Source organism: Danio rerio, chromosome 9 (genome assembly GCF_049306965.1).
Source record: "Danio rerio strain Tuebingen ecotype United States chromosome 9, GRCz12tu, whole genome shotgun sequence".
NCBI classification, from domain to species: Eukaryota; Metazoa; Chordata; class Actinopteri; order Cypriniformes; family Danionidae; genus Danio; species Danio rerio.
This window is the reverse complement of record NC_133184.1, coordinates 36916214-36938313: the sequence shown is the minus strand read 5'-3', so window position 1 is coordinate 36938313 and position 22100 is coordinate 36916214. Positions and strand designations below refer to the sequence as shown.

Below are 22100 nucleotides of genomic sequence, written 5' to 3'. Positions count from 1 at the left end.
GTGATATACAGCAATCAATGCGTGTGTGTGTTTTTATTACAATGGTATTTACTCCATATCTACTAAGCGTGCCTTGAACAGCTTAGACAAATTTAGCAAATACATTCTTTATAAGCTTCGCATTGAAAATCAACTGGCTGCTTGAGGGTTGTTGCTTTATACTGATGTATAGTTTGTTGAGATTACCGTGTTCTTTTTGATGTAATCCTTTCGTAAACACTGAAATGTTTAAAAAAACAGCGCCTGAGTTCAGGTTTAACACATCTCCCTGGAAGTTTCTAGTATACCTAGGCCAGAGGTGCCCAAAGTAGGACCCCCAGGCCAAAGTTGGCTCAAGGTAACCTTTAGTTTGGCCTGCCATCCCATCTGAAAAAAGAGAGAGAGAATGATAGGGAGTTGGTTGGAGTGAATACCTTTGACAGAGACCGTCATTTCAAATTTAATGTTTACCATTTGTGTCTTTGTTTAATTGAGGAGCTACAAAAAAGCCTACTATAATTAAATGTTTCATATGAATCAGGCTTTTAAAATGTAAATACTGTCACTTGACATATAGAGGACAGTGCTTGATTAGTGCTTGATTAGCTGGTTCGGGTGTGTTTATTTGGGGTTGGAACTAATATATGCTGGACACCCACCCTCCATGACCGAGTTGTTTGGAAACCCCTGATTAAGGCCTTTTAAATTAAATTGATGTTCACCACAACATCTGAACTTATCCAGTCCTTGAGTTCATTTAACCTGATCACATATTGTCAAAATATTATCTAATTGGTATGAATTCTGAATTGGTTTGATCCATAATCCATAGAATTCTCCCAGCAGAGCGTACATCATGCAAGCTCTTCTCGATGGGTGGCACGGTGGCCCAGTGGTTAGCACTGTTGCCTCACAGCAAGAACGTCACTGGTTCTAGTCCTTACCAAGCCAACCGACTTTTCTGTGTAGAGTTTACACACTCTCCCTGTGCTCAAGTGGATTTCCCCTCTTCCCCGGTTTCCTCCCACCATGCAAAAATATGCAACTTAAGTTAATTGACTAATTTAAATCAGCACCATAGACATGCTCCTAGTGAGTAGTTATCTCTTAAGAGCAATCACTATCTGTTCATTAGCTACTACTGCAGGGGAGTTCTCGAGATCTACCTAAGCTCAAACTCCCCTCTCGCCTTGCAAACAGGAAGGAGCCCTGGGCTCGAGGCTCTTTTGAGCTCAGAGCTCTCTCCAAGGACAGTATGCCAAACAAGCTTTATAATCAATCATCAGTTAAGTGTGAACTATTCAAATAAAACTTTTAAGAGATGGTGGCATTTTTCACAATCAAGAGATATTGTACTATATTCCAACTCATTATCTGCATTAAATAGTTTTTAAAGTGATGAAAGAGATCATTTTCAAGACAGGACTTTCTGTATGAAATTTGTACAAAATCTATGACAAAATCAAAGAGAAACACAAGTTCCCCTTCGGGGGGAACTTCAGCACTATAAGTGGATTTGATTTGTAAAATCCACGCATTGGGAGGTTCGGTTCAGAAGCTACTCGTCTGAAAGAGTATTGAACGGGCCAATTAAGAATGAATTGGCAGCGCAAGCCTGCGCAGGTGAGCGGCATAAGCAATCAACTGAGTATATAAGCTCACCTGGCGCCAGCAGACGCTATCCTTTTCGCTTCAGAGACTTTCTGATCGAGTCGATGAGGGTTCCTCCTGCTGTGACCAGCGATTCTGAGCGAACGAGAGCATTCTCCCGGTCCAGAGTGTGTACACGCAGTGGCAGACGGTCGAGCTGGGTTTCTCCCTTGCCTGGCGTTCTTTGGGTCCGGTCCTCCAGAGCGGTGCGTATAAAGTTGCAAACTTCACAGAAAGAGCAACACAGTCGTGCAGCACGTCCTTATCAGGACGGCGCTGCGACAATGCGTTTCTGGATGCGGTGGTTTCCTGTCCTCGGATGATGGGCGCGGGCACTGCGTTACATGTCTGGGGGTCCAGCATGTTAATGCGCTGCTTGCGGGCAGTTCATGTCGTCATTGCGATGCCATGACTGTTGCGCAAGATCGCGGTTAGCCTTTGCAAAAGGGTGAACCACCCCAGTTGTCCCCTGCTCTGCAGCGGGCACTCGGGCAGATCTGAGGGTTTCAGCGAGAGATAATCCGTCGCCCACGGGCCCGCGGACCTCCCGCTCCTCTAAGCGCTCCATCCAAGCTTCGGGCGGGGGAAGCGATCCGTCTAACAGATGGTAGCCCTTACGCCCGATGACACCGGAGACCAGATGTCCACCGCGGCATCGGAGGGTGGGCTTTCATTGTCCGATGATGATCCAGACCCGCTCGCCCCCTTCGGGCTGGTGAGCGCTGTCACTACGGATCCTGAAACGGACATGTTAGCCGTGCTTTCCCGGGCTGCTTCGGCCGTGGGTTGGAGATGGTTTATCCCCCAGCTCCGCGGCCGGACCGACTAGAGGGGCGTTCCCTTCTTCCCGGAGGTGCACAGTAGGCTCACGCGGTCTTGTAAAGCACTTTTTTCTGCTCGTGCTGCGTGTTCCTCCACCCTAACCACTCTTGACGGTGAAACAGCCAGGGAGTATGTGGCGATTCCTCAGGTTAAGTGCGCGATGGCGGTAAATCCGCGCGGCGCCTCTTCTTGGCGGGGTCCGCCTCGTCTCCCATCCAAAGCCTGTAAGTTATCTACCTCCCTCGGAGCTAGAGCTTACATAGCTGCGGGCCAGGCTGCTTCCGCCTTGCATGCGATAGCCACCTACCAGCGCTACCAAGCGCAGGCGCTGGCCGAGCTGCACGAGGGTGGGTCCAACCCAGGCTTACGAGCTTCGCACCGCCGCCGACTTAGCTCTTCGGACTACTGAGTCCGCTGCGTGTGCGTTGGGGAGGACGATGTCCACATTAGTGGTCCAGGAGCGCCACCCCTGGCTGATATGCGCAAAGTCGACAAAGTCCGCTTTCTTGACTTCCCCATATCCCCAGCCAGGTTCGGCGACACTGTCTGTGAATTCACCCAGGAATTCAAGGCGGTGAGAGAGCAGTTGGTGGGTGATGTCTTATCGGCGGTCCGTAGCCCGCTCCGCCCGCCGTGCCATTCATACCTGCTCCTCGCCGAAGGCGCCCGCCTACGAGAGCTGCTCCGCCCCCGCACACGCCTCAGGCGAAGCGAGCGCGTCGGGCACCTCGGAAGCAGGCAGCCCCCCTGCCCAGAACGCCGCTAAGTCCGGCAACGGACCGCGAAGCGCCCCTGGGACAGGCCATCTGGAGAAGAGGGAACTTGCTCTTTCCCCGCTGGAGGGCGGGGCCCCATTTCCAACGGCACTTTTTACTGCCATGAAAACATTATGAAAGGGCACTTTTCACTTCCCCAGATGTGACAGCCCGAAATCTGCCAGTCTGGGACGCTATGCTTTCTAGCTTGCAGATTCGGTGCGTTTCGCCAGTGGCTCACGAGCGCTGGGAGGACGGTCTCCTTTCTCCCACCCCTCGAGCCTCTCCTCCGGAGCTCGGGTTTGGAGTGAGAGCAAATATCTCACCTCCAGCTTTTCCGTGGGACCCGCGAGCTTCCCGGATCAGCACACCCACTCCGCGCTGCCCCACTGCTGGTACGTCAGCGATTGTAGCGATGAGTCCATTAGCAAAAGCTCTGCCTGCCTGGTTAGCGCGGGCCAGCTCTTCGCGGTGGCTCATACGCACAATCAGACTCGGCTATGCGATTCAGTTCGCGAAACGGCCCCCCAAGTCACGGGTGTGTATTCACCAGGGTCAGCCCCCTGTCCGCCCCTGTCTTGCGAGAGGAGATTGCTGTCCTCCTGGCGAAGGATGCAATCGAGCCGCTCCCTCCAGCCGAGATGGAGAGTGGGTTTTACAGCCCACGCTTCATCGTGCCCAAAAAGAGCGGTGGGTCACGGCCAATCCTAGATCTGCGCGTTTTGAACCGCTGCCTGCACAAGCTGCCGTTCAGAATGCTCACGCAGAAGCGCATCCTCCGGTGCGTTCGTCCTCTGGGTTGGTCTGCAGCATTAGACCTGATGGACGCGTATTTCCATGTCTCCACTCTTCCTCGCCACCGACAGTTTCTGCGGTTTGCGTTTGAAGGTCGAGCTTGGCAATACAAAGCCCTCCCCTTCGGGCTCTCTCTGTCTCCGCGGGTCCTCACCAAGCCCGCGGAGGGTGCCTCAGCGCCCCTTCGGCTCGCGGGCATCTGCATACTCAATTTCTTTACGACTGGCTGATTTTTGCCCTCTCTCGGAGCAGTTGATTATGCACAGAGACAAAGTGCTCTGGCACTTCCACCTGTGGGGGTTTCAGGTCAACCGAGAAAAGAGCAAACTCGCCCCTGTGCAGAGGATCTCTTCTCTCGGGCTGGAGCTGGACTCGGTCACCATGGCAGCGCGCCTCTCCGGAGAGCGCGCTCAGCTGATGCTGTACTGTCTGAGAGAGCTCGACAGTAAAATAGTGGTCCCACTGAAACTATTTCAGAGGCTCCTGGGGCATATGGCATCCGCAGCCGCTTCATGCCGCTCGGATTATTCTATATGAGACCACTTCAGCACTGGCTTCACGATCGAGTCCCCAGACGCGCATGGCACGCGCGCGCACACCGAGTCTCTGTTACTGCGCTGTGTCGCCGCGCCCTCAGCCCTTGGAGCGACCCCTCGTTCCTACAGGCCTGGGTGTCTCTAGAACAGGCGTCCAGTCTTGTTGTCGTTTCAGCAGACACTTCCAACACGGGCTGGGGGGCTGTGCGTTGCGGGCATGCGGCTGCGGACCTGTGGAAAGGTACCCAGTTGCATTGGCATATCGCCTGGAGCTGTTGGCAGTGTTCCTCGCTCTCCACCGTTTTTTTTCCGGTGCTGGAGCGGCAACACGTGCTGGTCAGGACGGACAGTACGGCGGTGGTGGCGTATATCAGCCGTATAGGGGGTATGCGCTCTCGCCGCATGTCTCAGCTCGCCCGCCGTCTGCTCCTCTGGAGTCATCCGCGGCTGAAATCGCTGCACACCATTCATATTAAGGCAAGCTCAACCGTGCAGCCGATGCGCTCTCACGGCAGCCTTGCGTCCTGGAGAATGGAGACTCCACCCCGAGTCTGTTCAGCTGATATGGGCGCGATTCGGGGAAGCCCAGATCGATCTGTTGCTTCCCCCGAGATCGCTCATTGCTAGTTGTTCTTTCCCTGACCGAGTGCTCTCGGCACGGATGCACTGGCTTACAGCTGACCTCGGGGCACGCGCAAATACGCGTTTCCCCCAGTGAGCCTGCTCGCGCAATTACTGTGCAAGGTCAGGAAGAGGACGAGGAACAGGTTGCTGGTTGCGCCCCTCTGGCTCAACCGGACCTGGATGTCAGAGCTCTCCCTCGCGATAGCCCTCCCCTGGCAGTCCCTTCGAGAGAGCACCTACTCTCTCAGGGACAGGGCACCACCTGGCACCCTCGCCGATCTTTGAAGAGATTTTAGACGCGAGGAAGACTTAGGTAACCTCCGATTGCGGTGGCTAATACCGTCACTCGGGCTAGAGCCCCCTCCCCGAGCGCGCCTATGCCCTGACGTGGAGTCTATTCACTGAATGGTGTGTCTCTCGCTGAGAAGACCCCCGTAATTTGCCAGATCAGCGTTGTGCTTTCTTTACGCCGAGAGAAGCTGGAGAGCAGGCTGTCGCCCTCCACACTCAAGGTTACGTGGCTGCCATCTCCGCTCTCATAACGCGGTGGCTGGCAGCACCGTGGGAACGCATAACCTCATCATCCGGTTCCTCAGGGGCGTTAAGCGAATTAATCCATCCCGCCCCCTCTCATGCCCTCTTAGGATCTCGCCCTCGCTACACAAGCCGCGTCAGATCCCTTCGATCCTCGACTCAGTATCTTTTTGTCCCTGAAGACAGCTCTGCTGGTCGCGTTGATATCGATTAGAGGGTCGGGGACCCGGAGGCATTTTTCGGTCAGTGACTCGTGCCTGTAATTGGGCTGGCTTCTCTCACGTCCTGAGACCCCGCCCGCGATATGTGCCCAAGGTTCCTACCACTCCGTTTTAATACGAGGTAGTGAGCCTGCAAGCGCTGCCCTCGGAGGAGGCAGACCCAGCCCTTCTTTATTGTCCAGTTCGCGTTTTGCGTATTATCCGGACCGCACTCAGAGTTTAGATCATCTGAGCAGCTCTTCGTCTGTTATAACGGTCGGCAGCAGGGAAGTGCCGTACCGAAATAAGTTCCCACTAGATTGTGGATGCCTTTCTTTCACTATCAGAGCCGAGATAAGCCGCGTCCCCCGAGAGCGCGTGCGCACTCCACTCGGAGTTTCGCATCCTCTCGAGCGCGCGCACGCGGCGCCCCTCTAACAGACTTCTGTAGAGCTGCGGGCTGGGTGACACCCAACACATTTGCAAGGTTTTACAATCTGCGAGTGGAGCCGGTTTCCTCAAGGGTATTAGGTAACCCTTGGTGATTGAGGAAACAATTCGGTAGGGTGTTGAAACACGCTTGCTGCGCCATTTTCCCTAACACGGAGATACGTGCGCCTTTTTATCTGTCAGTAAAGTTCCCCGTCAGGTGAGCCCTGCAGATTCCTCCGTGGCCCCCAGCACTGACTCAGCGGAGGAGTCACTTGCTGGCCCACTACGTTGTAGGTCTGCCCGCTGGTCAGCCCGCGTTTTGGATAAAGGTGCCTGCTATGCGTGATCCCCACTAGGCGATCCCATATGCTTATTCCGCCACGGTTAAGTCCCCCCCCTGGGCGGACCCGTGTCTTCCCTCCCCGCTAACCACTCTCTTGCTATGCGTACTCCCCCTTTTTAGGGCTAGTCCATATGTAAATTCTGCCATCTTTCCCCCCTTGGGTAACGGATGGCCTCCGCAGCGTCCTCCCTATCGGGATTGCACGCTTCCCAACGTACTGTCGTATTTTCCTAGAATTATCTAGATGCTCACGACTTCCCAAAAAATATATCTAAATCCGTAAAACTTCTGTTGAAGTAGGATAAATTAGGGCCAGGGACACGTTGGAGGACCGCGCCCCCCATGATGCGGGTGCGTCACGCTTGCTTGACTATCTCCTCATCGGGGGTGTTGGTAAGGTGCAGTCATTATGGCGCTTTCAATGGGCTCCCAATGCGTGGATTTTACAAATCAAATCCACTTATAGTGCTGAAGTTCCCCCCGAAGGGGAACGTTCGAGGTTACTAAAGTAACCCTTCGTTCCCCGAGGAGGGGAACGGAAGCACTATACTCCGTCGCCATAATGACTGTCCCTTAGCTGTTGAAAGTCTCTTCAGCTTAAAAAGGATAGCGTCTGCTGGCGCCAGGTGAGCTTATATACTCAGTTGATTGCTTATGCCGCTCATCTGCGCAGGCTTGCGCTGCCAATTCATTCTTAATTGGCCCGTTCAATACTCTTTCAGACGAGTAGCTTCTGAACCGAACCTCCCAATGCGTGGATTTTACAAATCAAATCCACTTATAGTGCTTCCGTTCCCCTCCTCGGGGAACGAAGGGTTACTTTAGTAACCTCGAACGTTTTATGAATACCTCCTCATGTACAGTAGCGGTGAATGAGTTGGCAGAGACGCTGACTTAAACTTGTTCAGAGAAACACTGTTGTTAATCATTATTTACTTCACTTAATCAGTGTAATGATGACGGTATTGATCAAATATGCCCATTGTTAGGAGGATTGTGAAAAAAACTGTAATGCTCCCTTGTAAAAGTATTTTGTAGTATTTTCAAAATACAAAACACAGTGTTTTATTTTGATACATTTGTGGCTGCTGTATTTTGTAGTTTATTTTGATATACTTAAAATTGTGATGTTTTGTATTTTTTATTAAAACACATTTCAATGTATTTTTGCCCATCCCTGATTATAGCATAGTTTGTGCTGAATTAAAAAAAATAGATGTTGGCCAATACTACGTAATAAGTAGCTGAAGTAAGCACAAATGTCAGGGCATGTCAAAACATCGTAGGAGCCCCAAAACGACCTCAGACCTCAGAGGTTTAATGCAAATTAGCAACTTAATCAAAAAGTACAAATTGCTGTGAGATTACATTGTTTCATTCCACTGCCTCAGTGACTCTACTGATCTGGTGAATACAAGCATTTTTTTCTGCTTTTCACACAAGGCCATTGTACATCTTCAAAAGACTTGAAATACAATGCACAAATCATATGTGCCACTTTTATGATGCTTTTCCATCTTTTTCTCAAGCTTGAAAGCCTTTCATTGTAATTTCATAGAAAGTGCTGCAAGTGTTCAGAATTCCATCTTTTGTGCTCGATAGAATAAAAGAAAGTTCTACATGTCTGGAGCGACGTGAGGGCTAGCAAATGATGACAAAATTTTCATTTTGGGGTGAATTATGCCTTTAAGCTGGTGTGACCTGTTTCCTTCAACGGGGAGCGGCCGGGAAATGGGTCTGGCTGCTGCGATGCATGTGTCAGCGTGAGTATGTAGATTAGTGACTGACTGAGGGCAATTTTGGTCAGCAGATGATGAGCGGGGTGTTGAGACAGGAAGACAGGCCTCAAAACTGTCATCACGCACTGCCTCTCGTTAACCACACTACTGCTCACTCTCACTAATCTAAACTGACACTGCCACACATCCCTCTGCTGCTTATTATGCAGCGGACGCTTCAGAGGGCAGTGAGAAAAGCTGAAGAGTTCATTTACATCAGAGCGCTCCTGTGGCTGGCGAAACACAGGTTTGTGTGATGTCTGCTCAACTTTGTTTGCTTTTAAGATGGTAAAAGAGATCCATGTTTATAAGGATCTCAGACTATTTGCATCATTTAGGGACAGACAGTGATAACTATGCCATCCTGTGGCTTTCATATCGTTTTGTTAACTTAGCAGACCGTTTTTGCCAAAGCCACTTACAAATGAGGATAAAATAAACACTTTGAATCATCAGAGAGTAGCAGTATATGAATCATAAATATCTACAACACAGCTTATTGTGAAAACGTACCCCTGAATACATTTCTGGAGAGCGCGAATTATGTAGCTTCATACGGTTATATTTCATCTTTAAAATGAACGTTGTTTCTTTTCGCGTTACCAGTTTACTGCTTACCTCTATGTGGATGGATTTTCTACTGTTACCAGTTTGCCCAGTAGCTCACCACATATTTCGATGGACCTGAGATGCAGAGAGAAGTTGGCCATAATGATGGGGTTCAAGTCAAGCAAAGAATAGTTCATGAAAGCCTAGAAAAAACAAAAGGCAAAATGTAAACTAAACAAGTAAATAACAGGGTGAGAATATGCTAAGATCTAAATATGTGGTAATAATCAGATGAGAACTTTTATAAAAACACTGTCGGTTGGGTTTGGGGAAGGGGATGGTTGGTGGTATCAGTTGGTCGGTTGGTCATTTAGTCAGTCAACAGCACCCTCTGGTGGATTTAATCGAGAACAGCAGGCACTCGCAAGAGAAATTTGAGATCTAAAAAAAATGTACAAAGCAGCCTCTGGTGGATTCGCGATAACAAAAAAGTAGGTCCTGGGATATTTTTTATGATCTCCAGAAATGTTTATAGGAGTATGTATCAATAATGAGCCTAGGTTGAAAATCTAAGCTAGTTTCTTTATTTTTTTCCTTTTCTCCGAGCAAACAGAAAGGAGAGAGTGTGTCCTATGGTTGGTTTGTCAAGCCCTCTCACCTTTGTGGAGCACACACAGAATTTAACAAAGTTTTCCAAAAAGCAAAGAGTGTTTATAAGAACATGTCTGGTACATATGGAGTGAGAAAGAGTGAGTCACCTACGGCAGGATTGTCGAGCCCACTGACTTGAACTGCGCAATGTTTTCCATATACTGAACATGGAAACATATCATCTATTGCATTTATTTTTATCTATTTTTGTTTGTTTGTTTGTTTGTTTGTTTGTTTGTTTGTTTGTTTGTTTGTTTGTTTGTTTGTTTGCAAGTGGCCTTGTTGATGACTTAGTATGTGTGAAGCTGTTATAAAATAGATCTTTACTCAATAATAAAAATGTACTCACATTTACTCACCCTCAAGAGGTTTTAGCTTTTATGTGTTTCTTTTTTCAGTTGAGCCCAAAAGAAAGTATTTTGATTGCTGATAGACAATTGTAGAAAACAAACAACAAAACTGTTGTTTTTGACCAAATTAAATCAATGTTGCTGAATAAAGGAACTCACGCTCATTGAAAATATGTGTCTCAAGCCTGCATTTTTTTAAAAATGTAAAATGCGTTGCTCTGGCCACGTTTTGTTTCCTGTTACGGATGCTTGAGGGTGCTTTATACATGTTTGGGAGTCTGACATGTGTTACATAGAGTACATTTAGACCTAAACCCAGTGTCTAATTTGAGCTGGATCTTGCTGGATCCTGTTTCAGGAAATGTCATCTAATCTAATAAATAATATTTATTTTAGCTCATCCAGCATTAATTTTTTACCTGGTGAATACCTGCATGTATGTGTTTGAGAGAGAGATAAAATTTGATTGAGTACAAATGAAAAACAGCAAGCAAATCTCTGTGGATTGTGGAAAGGTAGTCACTTTTGGCCAATCAGCTTTCTTACGTTTACAATCACTCTCATTGGTTGGTGATTTTTTTTTTTTTATGCAATAAGTAGTGAAAAATAAATAATGGCATAGTGGCCTACCTAAATAATATTTTGTATTCTCAGCATGCCAGAGGCAGTCAAGCATATTTTATTATTTTTTTAAAACCACAAATAAATTTGATCTCGGGAAAATCCTTTGCCCCTGGATCAGGATAGCGGGAGACAGAAGCAAAGTGAGTCAGATCAGCCAGAAAACATGACAGAAGAGGTAACTGTGAGCTCTTCTTGAAGATTAGACAGAGTGAGTCATTTTCGCCTGGCACATAATAGTGAAATGAACTAAATGTCAGTGGTGTTAGTAAAATGGATAATGATATTTCATACAATTTATGTTCTAGCTAGATATTTTTATTTATTTATTTTTATTTTTTATTTTTTTTTTTATCCATGGTTGACCCATAACGTTATATTGTACATTACCTAAAGACAGAAAGTTCAGAAATTTGATGCTTTTTTCCACTATATCCGCTTACTAACTTCATGTTCTGGGAAAACTGAAATTGTGTGGTGAACATCGGTCATGGTAACTTTTATTTTCTGGTTGTGTTCTGGAAATTATTGATATACAAATTGATCACTGCTTAAACCCTTCCCTAACCCAACCAATAATGTTTTCAAAAGCAAATGTAACTGAAATCCATCACATCCACATAGATTTAACTTGAGTTTACATTGCTTTTATCAGTTTTGTGGAACTGTGCAGGACTGACCAAGCCCAAAAAAAGTTGCATGTAGAGATAGATAAGTGAGGCAAATTTATTTGATTGCAAATCATATACACTGTTGCACCTTTGTGGTAATAATTTGGTGTTGCGCAGATAACTGCACAAAATAGTCCATCATCATTTATGTCCATGTAAATATCATTAATGTGAAAAGGAACAAAAGCTGTTGGCATCATACTTCCACATAGTGTTAGTTTTACCTAGAAACTATAATTAAAGTATGCTTTTGCAGCTTTGCAAAAATGTAGGCTTAAGCACATATTTCCAATGAGCCTGTGCTGGAATAAAGGTATTTTTTCTCAAATCAATCTCACTGATCTCAAACTTTTTGAACGATAATCATCTTGGATTGATTTTATTTCCACTTATCTCATGCTGTTTTAGAAATAAGTCTACAAGAAGGTATCACAGAAAGTGGCGTAATTACATTCTGGAACAGTCTTTTATGTTGCTAGCATGCTTATCATGCTTCAAAATCCTGTCTACGTAGGCAGCTCACTTTGGCACAGAGCTTGTATGCATAATATCACCTACAGATATGCTAATGAACCACATCACAACTCGTATTCATTGAACACTGGCAACTTGTATAATGATACTGTAGTCAATAATTCATAAAAGCATCTTGCATAACAGTTTTTCTTATAGCATCCCTCAACAGTGTCCTATGTCCTATCTAGAGTGAGTAATGCGATCAAGACATGATGCAATCCTAATCCTAATATGCAGTGAAAATATGGTGCATGTGTATTTAATCTGATTGAAAATACCATTGAATATTTGTACTTCCAAATCCATGTTCTTTGTGATCAGGGAAAAGCAAAGCCACTCTGCACCCTTTCCTTCTATGAATCTTTAAAAAAATCTCTGCTTTGGATTTGTCCATGTGAGTCATGTCTTAAAAGTTTAATCCCCACTTCTTGCTATGACAAGATTTTATATTTAATCCTGCAACCTTGACTTTCTGATTATCGGGTTTGCAAATAACTGAAGCGTGTGATGTTTTTTTTTTTTTCAGAGTCCAGACGGCCGTGTAGAGGTGCGAGGACGTTATGGAGAATCTATGCTGACTATTGTTGTAGTCAAGCTATCAGACTGGGGGCGTTTTGACTGCGAGGCTCTCAGCAGAATCGGTGGCCATCAGAAGAGCATGTTTCTGGATATAGAGTGTGAGTGGTTGAATTGTTGCAAAGTTCTGAAGTTGAATTGAATTTGTCACAACTTCCAATGAACTAATTTACACTGAAAAAATTATTCATTGGATTAATGGTTGCAAACAGTTTACATGGGCTGAATTTAATCCTTGTTACTGTTGTTACCCCTGTACTGTTAGGGATGTTTTCATCCACTCTGGGGTGATTATGAGTCTTAATTTGGCCATAACTTTTTCTGTATTTCGGCATATGGAATGATTTTTGGTGACAAATCTTATTTTGTAGTAGTCCTGATCAAAACTACTAAATTACCTAGAAAATTTCAGGATTTAATTACAGAACTTGTTAATTGTCAAATTCATAAATGATCTGATTTGGTGAAAAAACACACACAAAATGACGTATTTTCAATATACAAAATGACTGTGGACTGGATTTTTTTTTTTACCAAAGTCTTGGACATGTGAAATGACATTGTATTTGATGCACTGTTTTTTATTAAGTTTATTTATTTTTTCCCCTACTTTACTTTTGGTGGCTGTTTTTTGCCCCATTGACTTCCATTATAACAACATAGCACCATATAATCATGCAGTTTTGATTGTTGGTGGTTTTCCCTTTTGGGAAGAGGAAAATGTGTCATTTTTACTGTCGATCATCAGTTGGCACCATTAACCCTTTGAATAAGGTTAGTTTGTGGATTTTATATGGAGTGTAACAGCAAAGTACAGTGTATATACTGTATGTGTGTCTGCGAGTGTGTGAGAGTAACAATTACACACCTTTAAATCAAAACAGACATCTCAACTCTCAGAATTACATGGAGTAAGTAAAAAGTACTGTAATAATAAGTAAGTAAAGTCTGTTAATTTATGCGCCATCAAATGTGGTTATAATGGAAGTCAATAGGGCAAAAACAGCATTAAATTAAGGAGAAAAAATGAAAATCTAAGAATGCATCAAAGCAATGTTGTTACTAATCCTTGACCTGTCCAAGACTGTGATAAAAGGTTTAAAAGAAATCCAGTACAGAATCACTTTTATGTCAAAAATAAATCATATCGATATCATTTTGTGTGTTTTTTCACCAAATCAGTGACATCATTATGAATTTGATAGTTTTTTGTCTAGTTTTTCCATGTTTTGATCCTTGCCTTGTTTTACCATTGATATTGAGTCTTTGCTGCCTGTACTGACCATTCGCCTATTTTTGACTATGCTCTTCAATTAGCTTAATGCTTCTGTTTGCCCCTATTTGCCCTAGCATGACTACTCCTAATAAACTGCACATGCATCCTTAACTCTGTTGTCCAGCATCCCCTTCCGCTACACCATTACACAGAAATTGGAGGGAGAAAATAGACAAAGGAGCTAATTATTACTGACTTCAACTGTAGGTTTAAACATTTTTATAAACTTAATAATAATTATAAATTATTAAATAACAATAATTCATTATAACTAGCTTGGATGAATTATTATTCATATGTCCCTATGAGCTACATTTTTGATTTTGCGACATTGGCATATTTTAAATGCTTTAAGATGTTATGATATCATAAAATGCAACAAATATTAATTTTGACATGATTAAAATAGGATTTGTTTTTTAGTTATTGTCTTTTATTATTATTTTTTAAATTCTGAAATTGGATGAATTCCATTAATGCATTTTTACTGTTGTGTGTACTTACTGCTGTTTTATTATTATTTCTCATTTTTATTGTTTAAAAATATTAAATTAATTGAAACGTCAAAGTACAGTTCTGTATCCTGCATGCTTCTGTATCGTCAGAAACAGCAGCAGCAGGGTAGATATATATCTCATTATGAGGTGCACTGGAATGGACCATCTAGCAGGGTTGCTAATATACCCATTCATTCAGTCTCAATCCGTCACCGATGTGACACTGTGGGCAGCATCAATCTCTTTAATGGAAAAAATGGGTGTGATTGTGTGTGTGCCGGGTCTCTGTGTCTCGGTATGTGTGTGCCTGTCGGTGTGTGTGGGTGCGAGACTGAGAAATCACATATAATGCAGCATTTCCCAATCCCACAATACTCTGTGCCTCACACACCCTCTGCCTCATTGCTTCTCTCTTACATACCGCCAAATGAAATCCTCCACCATCCACCGCCTTTTTGGTAGTCGATGGGTGTTGTTTAGAAAAATTTGAAGCAACCTGCAAGAAGTGGCTATGCTTCAGATTCGGTTTGATTAGAAGTCCATTTTACCCGAGTGAACGCAAACTCCATGATAAAGTGTTCAGTTAACGCGTGTGTGGAAGCGTCTAAACCTGCATGGTACATGGTAGGATTTAATTTAGACTTGGGGCAGCTAATCTTAAATGAGTTTTTGATGGATGACTGTTTGAAGACCTCGGCGCTTGCCATTATTGAGTGCTTCTTTACCGTTCTTTCACAGATGCACCGAAATTCCAGGCCAACCACACAATATTTTTCTCTTGGGAAGGCAATCCGGTCAACATCAGCTGTGATGTGATGTCTAACCCTCCGGCTACAATGCTGTGGAGAAGAGAAAAGTTGACCATTCCCAGCGAAGGTGCTGGAAACATGCGTGTGTACACTGCTCCTGGCAGATCTCTCCTCGAGGTACAGTATCACACACAGACACGCACACTGCTCTTTACACTATCTGCTGTTTTTGCTCTTCTAATCTCCTCAATAAGATCTGATGCAGATAATGAGGACCAGGGGAGTTAAGCCTAAAGTACACTTCATTTTTTATTCATGAGCGCGCAGTATTTTAAAGTAAGGCCAGATGGATATGACCTAAAATTAAAACATTGATTAATTGAACACTTTATTGATTGATTTCAACAATTATTGTATTTTACTTGTATTTACTTATTATTCATGTAATCATTTGTACTGTAAATATATAATTAATTATTAAAGCTGGAACATCTTTTTCTATTTAAAGAGCAGATTTATATTATTTGTGATATTAAAATCATTGAAGTAAACTAATGATTATTATTCAAACTGAGATTAAAGCAAACATTGCTTGAAATAAAGACAATAACATAAGGACATAAGGTCGCATGTCAGTTTTAGTGTGAAAGGTTTATCATACTTTAAGTGACTTTATTTTTTTTTTATTTTAAATAATTCCTTTTTTCATGTCAAAGGTAGTTTTTTTAGCAAAACAACAGTCAATTAATTTTATATATAATTCTCAGTCTGTCCACATGTTTTAGTTTGCAGGGTTAAAAAAAATGTAATAACCCACATAGTGAAATTGCATCAGTGATAGGCTATGAATTTTAGTTTTGCTTCCTTTTTGATTAATTGCTGAGCCATAATTTTATATGATAGCATATGGAAATGTGAGTGGTTGACACACACATGTCCAATGTCTGTGCTTTTTCTCTCCAAATGTTATCATTATAAATTGTGTAATTTATATTTTTTTAAATATAGTTGTGGGCAGTGTTGAGGTAGTGCTTTACAAGTAATGCGAGTTACACAATAATATTACTTTGCTAAGTAAAGAGTAAGATAATGTATTACTTTTAAAAACCTAAAAAGTTACTTTTTTAAAAAATGTTATGTAAGTTACTTTCTAGTTTGATTGCTCAATTTTTCCAAAATAAATAGCTGAAGTAAAATGAATGCAGTCACATTGAATCCTTCACTCAAAGGGAGAATTTGCTCCCCACGGAAACAGACAGAAACAAAGATGTACATATTTTAGTTCCACCCCAATTTAACACACCTGAACCAGCTAATCAAGCTCTTTCTAAGTTTACAAGAAACTTCCAGGAAGGTGTGTTGAAGAAAGTTGTAGCTAAACTCTGCAGGATACCGGCTCTCCAGGATCGAGTTTGTGTAGGTTAAACAGTGCATTGGTATTTGCAGAGCTCCTCCAACCCTGAAAGTTCTGAAAGAGATCAAGCCACAGCCAAGTAAGAAAAAGTAACTCAAAAATATCTCAAAAGTAACGTAATGCATTACTTAACATAAAAAGTAACACAAGTATTGTAACTAATTACTTTTTTGGGGGAGTAACTCAAAATTGTAATGCATTACTTTCTAAAGTAACTTTCCTCAATACTGGTTGTGGGTATTTTTTAGTTTCCTTGAGCATGTATGTATCTATTGTTTCTGCTATATTCAGAAGTTTGTTGTTCTTTTTGTGAGAACTGTGAACTGTGAAAGTGCCCCTGTTTGGTAGTGACACCTGATGGACAATCAAAGTGTTGCAAAAAATACATATGCAAATAATCTGGCTTTGCACATACAGTACAGTATTGTGATGAAATTCATCTCACTGTTCACACTTACGTGTAAAATTTTATTAATTAATTTTAATAAATATTAATTAATTTTAATAAATTATAATGCCAACTTTGTTTAATATCAAATATACAGAAGCAATATACTACTAAATGGTAGCACTTTACAATATGGTTTCAACTTCCATTTGCTAACATAGTTACCCTCGATTATTGCAGCTAACCTGATACTTCTATAGTGTTCATTAGTTAGGTTTACAATTTCAACAATGAATGCATTAGTATATACATTTTAATGGAAATGAGCTGAGATAAACTAACTAATTTTGTTTAGTAACCAACATTAGCTAAATGAATAAATGTTGTAAAATTGTTTTGCTCTTTGAAAGTTAATGCATTAAGTAGTGTTAACTAAACGACATTACTTCCAAGTGTTAGCAATAGAAATGTATAGAAATGCCAACTAGTAAAATATTTTTTGTGCAAAAACAACAACAAAAAATATTCAGTGTATTAATTACTGCTGATCATGCAGTTTATGATAGTATACATTTCTTTTGAGTCTTTTTAAAATTGTATTTATTTTGTATGATGAGCAGTTTCTAATATATTCAGAGCGATAGAATATTATTGCAGATTATTTGTACAAGCAGAGTTGTCTTTCTTAGGTAGCCTCATTGATAGAGAGAACTCTGACAAGACTCAATGACGTTTCACTTCTCTGGAAACAAAAAGTTTACCACATATTATCTGTGTCAAATGAGTACAGAACATCAAAACAACATTAATATATGTCAACAAATGTTTAAAATGACACTCATGTAAAAAATTATTGTATGAATGATCATGGTTCTCAGGTTACTCCGATGTCAGACAGAGATTTTGGCCGTTACAACTGCACAGCCAGAAACAACATCGGGATGCGCTTCCAGGAGTTCATCCTAGCACAGGCAGGTGCGTGTTCACCATGGGTTCAGCTCATCCATCTCGCTGATGCGTGTCTGTCGGTACAATTGCTGTGTGACAATAATGAATGTAGGTGTGTTGTAGAGGTGAAGTGTGTTATTACAGTTCCAGTTTTAGAAACAGTCATATACCAAATGGAGGGAAATAACTAGGTATAAAAAATAGGTCAAAAGCCCGTATTTTAAATTCTGCTTTTTGTGGTCAATGCCTGTACTATTGACACAATGAATATGAAATCCTATATGTACTAGACTGTTTTAATTATGACGCTTTTAACACCACAAGTACTAAAGTTTTTGTAGTTTGGCCCAATTTCTGTAGTTTTTATACAATGTAAAACATGCCAAAAGCAGCTTAACATAGATAGCAAAAATATTGCCTAGTTACTTTTCTTATGTGCCTATTCGTACTTTTCTCCAACCCTGTAAAGGTAATCTGAAAAAAAACCTGAGCATTGTTAACACTGCATAATATGAAACTGAAATAATATATCTAACACCTAACAGCATGTCCTAATGAAACATGATACTGCGACACATGATAAAAGGTACATGTTGTATTTCTGAAACATTAAAGCATGTGCAACGACATGAAAAAACTATGATAATGGTAATTAGGTATTGTATGTGTTATTGCTAAATGAGTTTAATGTGTGTATATTCTCAAAAAAGTGAAATATGTTTTGCATTTGATATAGAGAGTTGGTGTTAATGCACCAATGTGAACCTGATGTTTATTGTTCAGCAATAATAATGGATGAAATCTATATCAATAATTGAATCAAATCAAGAATCAGAACCAAATCTTGTGTACCAGAACATACTCAGCACTACTTTTTGTAGTGTGTTTTTGTGTGTTTTTAGGACAAGATATATGTATATAAGTCTGTCTGTGAGTCTAAAACCAAAGTTAATGAACCAAATTAAAATCAGTTCAAAGATAGCAGGAAATTATATGATCATTCGTGTAATAAGAACCTCACAAGGCTGGCAAGGAACATCATTTCGAACCCAAGTTATTTGTTCATCATGAATTTATACCATTGAAGTCTAAGTGTTGATTTAGAATCCCAAGTTTTAATAAAATGACATTTAAAAAGTCATTTGTACATCAGGCTGTCTTGGAGCTAAAAAGGCCTGTGTAAAATGATTTTTTTTTTTTTTTTTTTGGATGAATTGTTTTATTGAATGTCTTTGTTTCTTTGTAATGAGATTTTATCATGCTGTTATGCAAAAAAAAAAATCAGATGCAAATCTGACAATAAAGTATTGTATCGTATTAATAGTGGAAAAAAGATATTCATTAGCATTCCCATTCATCTCAAGTGCAGTTGTTTGACCATCTGAAGTGACAAATAGCGTATATTTTGAACCCTTTCAAAAGAAATGGCAAAACTAGTTTTGAATAGTCGTTGTTCAAGAAACACAGTTGTTTGTACCCCGATGTTGTCATTCATATGCTTACCAGTCAAAGCTTGACCTCTTTTATTCTGATGTCAATTTTTAGCTCAACCAATGGCATTAATTGATGGGCAGGACAATCTGTTTGGCCAAATAAAGGCACATGAGCTTATGATTATTTAAATTCCTCCAGATGTCGCTGAAATGGCACACCTCACCTTTAAGGCTTGAATGAATTTAAGGTGCATTAAAAAGTTCCTACCAGTCTTGCTCTTGTCAAAGCCTGTCCATGTTCATGTAATCACCTCAGAACATAATAATAACTTTTGCACAAGGCAAAATGCCATGACAGCGCCGCAAATAAACATGTTTGCTTTCAGAAACAACCTGTTTCCAGTGCTTTGAAAGGCTTATGCCAGAAGCTTTTTCAAATATACTGCAGATCACTCTGACAAAGCGTTGTGTTCACTGTTAAACTGTTTGTGTCATGAATGTGTAACCAAATGAAAACATGTGCAGTATATATAAGTATGAGCTTGTTGTCATCTCTCTTTCTAGCTGACAGGCAAAAGTGGATTCTGTCACCACTTTTTTTCTGTCCATTTTGCCTTTTTCTCTCAAGTGTTTCTTTCTATCCCACTGTCTCCTTCACTGGCACATCCTCTCCATGATTCACTATAACACACACACACACACACACACACACACGCACATCTTATTTGTTTTTCTCTGTCTTACTGCTACCTCTCCTTGTTTTCGGTACTATTTCTCTCTCCATCAGCAGTCACGGATCTCCCATTATCAGATGGTTGTTATTCAGAGCAGTGTTTTGTGTTTTCTGGTTTGGCAGGGCAAAAAAAAGCACGAGGGATGGCAAAGGAGATCTGAACTCTGCCGTGCCACTGACAATGCATGCATGAAAGATTTAAGCAGAGTACAACATGTTTTCATGCCAGTTTGTCTATAACATTGTTTGTGTTATCTGGGGAATATGAGATATAATAAGTGCTTCTGTTTTGTTTAAGCCTGCATGTAATCTGAACATGACTAAACGCAGGTCACAAAGCCGTTATTTAGTAAATATATGATGTGTGAGCAAAGATTATTTTGGTAAACTAGGAAAAAATCTATGATATAAAATAAGTTATTTATAATTAATAAATGATTTAAACTAAACTGGCAAAATTCAATGAAAAACAAACCAAAATAAAATAATAAATATCTAAAACTAATAATTCATTAATTCGTTTTCTTTTTGGCTTGGTCCCTTTATTAATCTGATGTCGCCACAGTGGAATGAACCCCCTAAAATGAATAATAGTTTTTATAATTTGTTAGCACTCATTGTATAATATCTGAATTATAGCTCATTATAACTGATATCTGAAATTAGAATTAGGTTTAGACTTTGCGCCTGTAAATTGTTTTTATTTTATTTTAGTCATGCATGTTGCTTTTTTGCAGTAGGTCAATAACAGATATATTGCATACAATATAATACATATTAATATATATCTATTTTGAGGGAGTTTCGTAAATAATTGTATTCTACAGCAACCGTCACTGAGGATCTTACCACCCAGACCCATACCAATCCATAAAAAGTCTCGCATCACAGGTCTGGTTTGTACCAGAGTTAATGTAAGCTTTGCTAACACTAAACTTTTCTCTGGTTGACACTGGATGTGTTAAATTTGCTAAACTACAATTAATAAATCTAAATCTAAATATATATAAAATAAATAGAAATGTGTTCACAAAATAAATATGAAAACTAAAACTAAGAAAATCGTTTATGAAACAAAATTAAACTAAATTGAAATGAACAAAAAATTAAAAAAAAATAAAAATGCAAGGTCCCACTTTATTTTGATGGTCCATTTGTTGAATTTAATTTACATTTCATCTACATGCCAACTTATTAGATTATAAGTAGGCTGTCAGGTTGGGGTTAGGGTTAGTGTAAGTTGATATGAATGTCTGTTGAAGGAGCATTATCAACTGATATAAAGCAGACAGTCAACTAATACTCGAATGGACCATCAAAAGAAAAGTGTTAACAAATGCAAGACTATAATTACCTTGGTGTAAAAACCATTTATCAAGTAATTTCCAAAAAGTTTTCAAGTTTTCATCGACCAAAAGATACAGAGCTACACAAAAACAACAACAAAACAAAAAAAACACTGACATTGCAATATTTAGATTTTTTGACACTTATATAGCCATTATGAAAACAAATACAATAGATGAGAGGATGAGTAGCCCTGTTTAGAAATGATTTATTATTTTAGAATAATGTGTGTGTTTTAGGGGAGTTTAGTGAAGTAGAGAGTATTGACAGGAATGTGTGGGGAGAGGAAAGAGAGAAAGGGTCAGCATAGGACCTCGAGGTGGGAATCGAATGTGTCGACCCACTAAATACTACGCCATTGGCGCTGATATTTTTTATTTATTTTTAATAATAACTAGAAAAAAATTCTTTGTATTAACTAATGCAGTATACATATGTTGTATGTATTTATAATGAACTTAATACAGTAAAAGCAATCTTATTTATAACACAATGTCTAGTTAACCTGCACCTGATTTTGCTTTGATTTGCTTGCAAATGTCTTCTGCGTTGTCCGTCTGTCGAGTGACAGTTTTTACATTTTCATGAAGTATTTATTCACGTATTGACAATTAACATTTAAATGAAACATTTAATTTCAGTTGGCTTTTTTTGTAGCTCAGCAATAAAACAAAAAAAGATTATTTTAAGATAGAAATGACTATTTTTATTCATAAAATCATTCGCCTTAACGCTGCCCATCATTTGTACTCCTTTCTCTGATGGGATTTTGGGGCAAATTAAAGGTTACTACGGGACAACTTTGGCCCACAGGCCCAAGTTTGGACATCTCTGCATTAAATAAACAGTGCTTTCGTATATTTCTAACAGTTTTTATTTACAGTAATGTACATTTCGTAAAAAATAATTTGTAAAATAACTGCACGGTTTTCA

At 40.9% G+C, this 22100-nt stretch overlaps 1 protein-coding gene across 6 annotated transcripts in view; it reads left to right on the top strand.

Moving 5' to 3' along the window:
- The window catches only part of ncam2 (neural cell adhesion molecule 2), a 398045-nt gene that overhangs the window by 321345 nt on the left and 54600 nt on the right, over positions 1 to 22100 (top strand). For all 6 annotated transcript variants that reach the window (XM_005167807.5, XM_068223276.2, XM_073911544.1 and 3 more), the window contains 3 exon segments: positions 12333 to 12483; positions 14894 to 15081; positions 17585 to 17681. In XM_005167807.5, coding sequence (XP_005167864.1) covers positions 12333 to 12483; positions 14894 to 15081; positions 17585 to 17681 — 436 coding nt within the window.